This window comes from Capra hircus, chromosome 29, assembly GCF_001704415.2.
Source record: "Capra hircus breed San Clemente chromosome 29, ASM170441v1, whole genome shotgun sequence".
In the NCBI taxonomy this organism is placed as follows: domain Eukaryota; kingdom Metazoa; phylum Chordata; class Mammalia; order Artiodactyla; family Bovidae; genus Capra; species Capra hircus.
In genome coordinates, this window is record NC_030836.1 from 4,893,695 (window position 1) to 4,898,381 (window position 4,687).

The following is a 4,687-nucleotide window of genomic DNA, read 5'->3' on the forward strand; positions in this document are numbered from 1 at the left end:
TAGTGTAGATAACTGCGTGTGATACACTGTGTGTGATGTGTCATTGTTTCTCAGGTTGCTCTGTCAGAGGCGGTAAGAGGACTCTTCTTGTGTGAGTGCAGGGGACACGTGCAGAGAAGGGCTTCCCCTGCCAGCGCCTGAAGTATCTGCGCCTCCTCCACAGGTCAGTGTTCCTATTTGTTCATTTCTATGAGCTTCCCATGAGACGCGTTTTGTCATCTTTCTATCTCAGCCAAAACAGAGAGTCCCTAGCATATTGTGAAGTAGTGAAATGAAAGTAGTTCAGTTGTGTCTGACTCTTTGAAACCCCATGGACTATCCAGTGCACGGAATTCTCCAGGCCAGAATGCTGGAGTGGGTAGCCTTTCCCTACTCCAGGGGATCTTCCCAACCCAGGGATCAAACCCAGGTCTTCCACATTGCAGGCGGATTCTCTACCAGTTGAGTCACAAGGAAAGGGTCTTGTTGTATACAGTCGTATTTAATATGCCTTATTATAATGTCTATTGACCTCACCAGAAATGAAATACTGACCACTTAAACTCTTTTTCAATCCTTACACGTTTACCCTTCTCTTCTCTTCATCTTCCCTTTGCACTTCTATGACATGTTTCTTAGATGAATTATGTCAATCATCGTCTCAACTGCACATTCAGTCTATGGCCATCTGGACTTTTCTTAGGAGGGAGCTATGCTCAGAATCCTAAGGAGTGTTACTGTTCTAAAGAAGATTACATTCATAGTAACATTGAGCAGAAAGTACAGAATTCCTGTCTACCTCCTACCTCCCCAGATTAAGTGCATGCCCCACCCCCCCACCGCCAACCATTATCACATTATGTCTCAGAGTGGTGTGTTTATTATGATTTAGGAACCTCAACTGACACTTCATTATCACCCAAAGTCTATGGTTTCACATTAGTGTTCACTCTTGGTGTTGTGCATTCTGTTAGTTTTCACTGATATACAGTGACAAGGATCCACCTTTATAATATCCAGAAGTGTTAGACTGCTGAAAGCCATTTGTGATCACCTATTCATCAGTCCTATCATCCTAACTGCTGGGAAGCAAACTTTATTTCACTGTCCTCATATATGTCTCTTTTTTTCCCATATATTCCTCTTTCCTGGAATGTCTTATAGCTGGACTCATGAAGTATATATGCGTTTAGGCTTAGCTTCATTCACTTAGAGATATGAATAAAAGAATGCTCTGTGTCTCTTGCTGGCTTAATCATTTTTTTTTTTTAAAGAACTGAGTAATATTTCTTGGCTTTGATGTACCACAATTTCTTTATCCATTCATCTTGGTTGTTTTCAAGTTTTGTGATTATGACCAAAGTGCCTATAAACATCCCATTGCAAGTCCTTTTTTTTTTTTTTTAATGAATATAGGTTTTCAAATGATTTGGGCAAATACAAAGGAGCATGAGTCCTGACTTACATGGTAGGATATTTAGTTTAGTAACAAGTTGCCTTATTGTCTTTCAGAAGGCTTGTATTGTTTTTCATCACCTTAGGAAATGAAACAAATTTCCTGATATTCCATCCTCTCAGTACTTGGTCCTTCTTTGGGATTTTGACCATTCTTGCCCATGTGCTGCGGTATCTCATTGCTACTTTAAAGCCCTCTTGCTTGTCAGGCATTTTAATTTTTAACTTCCCTTCCTTTTCTCTCATCCTTTGTCCCTTAAGTGAGTCCCCAGGCTTTTGTTCATTTCTATGTAAGCCCCACTGTGGCAAGTTGGGGTCAGGCCTGAGGATTTTTAATTGTGAAAAGAAGCTTCAGAATGCTCAACAGGACTCTCAACTCAGAGGATGGGTGGGTTTTCATTTATATTCTTGAGGGTAAATGAAATGACAGAAGGGACATATCCAAGCTGGCTGTGCTTCTCTCCTGTGTCACGCAGGAGAGTAACTTCCCTTTTCTTTCTGCACAGAAACGGAGGATCACACACAGTGCAGGACTTCAGAAATCACTCACCTGCTGAGTCTGGAGAGTGAAGAAGCTGAAGATTCTGCTGAGGTGTCTGAGTTTCTGGGATCACAGAAGTGTCCCAAAGACCTAGAAATGGCGATGCCTAAACGCCAAGAGGACTGGTCCAAGGAAGACATTGTGCAGTTACTGGAAAGTATGGAGAAAAGCATTCCATCCAGTGACAGGCACACGTTCAAAACAGTCCAATCAGTGATGGACTGGGGAAAAGTAGCTTTTAAAGATTTTTCTGGGGAAATGTGTAAACTCAAATGGTTAGAGGTTTCCCATAAGGCGAGAAAGTTTCGCACGCTGAAAGAATTAGTCTTGGAAGCTAAGGAAAATGTTAGCAATCCTTCCAAAAAACACAAGAAAACACAACAAAACACCAGAAAACACAAGAAACATGCTTATCTGTTCAAGAAGTCCCTGACAGCATACCGCCACATTTCCCAAGTGATGCGACCCCAGTGCATCCAAAAACACCCCAAGATAAGCAACCAGCCGCTGACCAGGGTTCTGTCTGAGGAACACAGGAAGGAGCCTGAGCAGCTGAGGGTGAAACACAGTCAGGATCTTGAGAAAGAGAAAAAAGATTTTAGGGAGAAAGTGGCTCTGTTCAGAGCACAGCAACCTGGTCTAGTCCAAAACCCAGAGAAATCTGGTGTCCCCCAAAGAAGTGAAATGAAAGTGCCAGAGAAGTTTCAGGAGAATGTTCAAAAGGTGAAGTTTCCCCCAGAAAACAGTTTACCCATGAAGTGGAAATTCCACGGACAGCCCAAGAAGCCCCCGATGAATGCCTATCACAAGTTTCACCAGGATCTCTGGTCAAGCAGGGAGCTGAAAGTGGTGCCTCCGAGGCAGCGCATGGTGGAGATCAGTAGACGCTGGCAGTGGGTCCCCCAGGACCAGAAGGAGCTTTATAAGAAGCAGGCGGAGGAACTGCAGACACAGTACAAGGTGGACCTTGATCTCTGGCTCAGGACTCTGTCTCCTGAAGAATATGCTGCTTACAGAGAGGCGACCTGTGCTAAGCGTAAGAACATGAGCATGATGGGGGGCCCGAACCCCAAGATTAGAAGGATGGGTCTGCAGTCCCCATCATCAGATAATCTGCAAGGAAGACTTAGAGAGGACCCGGGGCTTCAGGCTGCAGAGTTAGCATCATCAGACATGACTGGAGAACATTCTCCTGCCTCAGGGAGATCAGAGGAAAATGAGAAAGAAGAGGAGGAAGGCTCCTCAGCCCCCAGCACTGAGGATGAAGATGGAGATTCTGAGCAGGGGGACACCAGCTCCAGCTCATCCTCCTCAGGGGACTCTTCTGACTCAGATTCCGACTGAGTTTAGTTCACAACCCAAAGGGACAGAACTTTCCAGCAAAAGTCGATGGGCTCGTCTCTCCATGCTTTTTCATTGCCTTCCTTCTTTCCCTACCTCTTCATGCAAAGCGGGACCTCTTGGAAAGAAGGCATCTTGTGCTGTAATTTCTGGCCTCTCCATTTACACCAAGTTCACCCCGAGAGAAAGTCTATCCAATGACGGCTCATGGAATAAACCCTGAGCTGACTGGGCTGCGGGGCACCCTGGACTAGACTGAGCTCCCTGAACTGGAAAGGTTTGCTCTCCTACCTTCTGCCTGCCAGACGTGTGAGGGGCTCCAGGGTTTTGTGAGCCCCTTCTCTGTGACCTTTCCCTCAGGACTCAGGCAGTGAGCTGGGGAGGGGAGATCTGATTGACTGAAAGTAGGAGACTTGCCTTAAAGAAAGCTGTCAGACCCTGATGTCTCTAGCCCTTCTCTCTGGGCTGAGGAGCTGGTCCTTCCTTACCTTAGAAGTGGGGCTGGCACATGGGCAGCAGCATTTCCATGTGTGTGTGCATCCCATGAACTGTCTGTGAGATTTTCTCACTCATCAAAACCTTGAAATTAAAAATGTGTAACCCCTCCACCTGAATTAGCTTTTCCTTAAACCCAGCTTCCTCTGACTGGGTTTGAGTTTTCAGGCCATGTCTGAATTTCTGCAGGTTTCTGCCCCAACCACTTCCTCCTGCTCCAGGTTGTAAGTGAATCATGTTTTTACCCAGACTCAAATTGTATTATATTAGGACTTGTATAGTTTTTGTGTCAGTATTTTAGTTCACAGTTACTAAACTGTTTGGGAATTAATCTACCACTATGACACTTTTTTATTATTTTGGTTTATTGATGTATTTGAAAGTGTATTTAAAGCTAGTGCCATCTCATTAAACTTTTTTTTCTTAAACTTTCCTGGCTATTTTCATTTTTGATTCTCATGGACAATTAATATCACACAAGTATTTTTCTTATTGAAAAGTGTTTAATTTGGGACTTCTTCTTCTTCCATGATGTCTTAGTGGAATATTTTATTCCTCATGAATATACAGTTGGGGAACGTAACTGTAGAGCATATGGAAGTCTGTTCAATTTTGTGTGGCAGCATGGATGGGAGGGAAGTGTGGGGAAGGATGGACACAGGTATATTCTTGGCTGAGCCCCTTTATTCTTTACCTACCTGAAATTACCCGAATATTATTACTTCTCTCCTCTCTCTGTCTCTTTTTTTTTTTTTAACAGATTAATTTACTTATTTTTTACTGAGCTCAGTCTTCTTTCAGTGCAGGACATGTTACCAGTTAGGGGGAGCTGAGGCAACTCAGTGCTCGGCTTCTCCCTGGGGTGGTTTCCCTGGG

General features: G+C 44.0%; 1 protein-coding gene across 1 annotated transcript; it reads left to right on the forward strand.

Moving 5' to 3' along the window:
* LOC102178442 (upstream-binding factor 1-like protein 1) lies at nt 2,072-3,319 on the forward strand. The gene has a single exon (XM_005701426.2). The coding sequence runs from the start codon at nt 2,072-2,074 to the stop codon at nt 3,317-3,319; it is 1,248 nt and encodes a 415-aa protein (XP_005701483.2).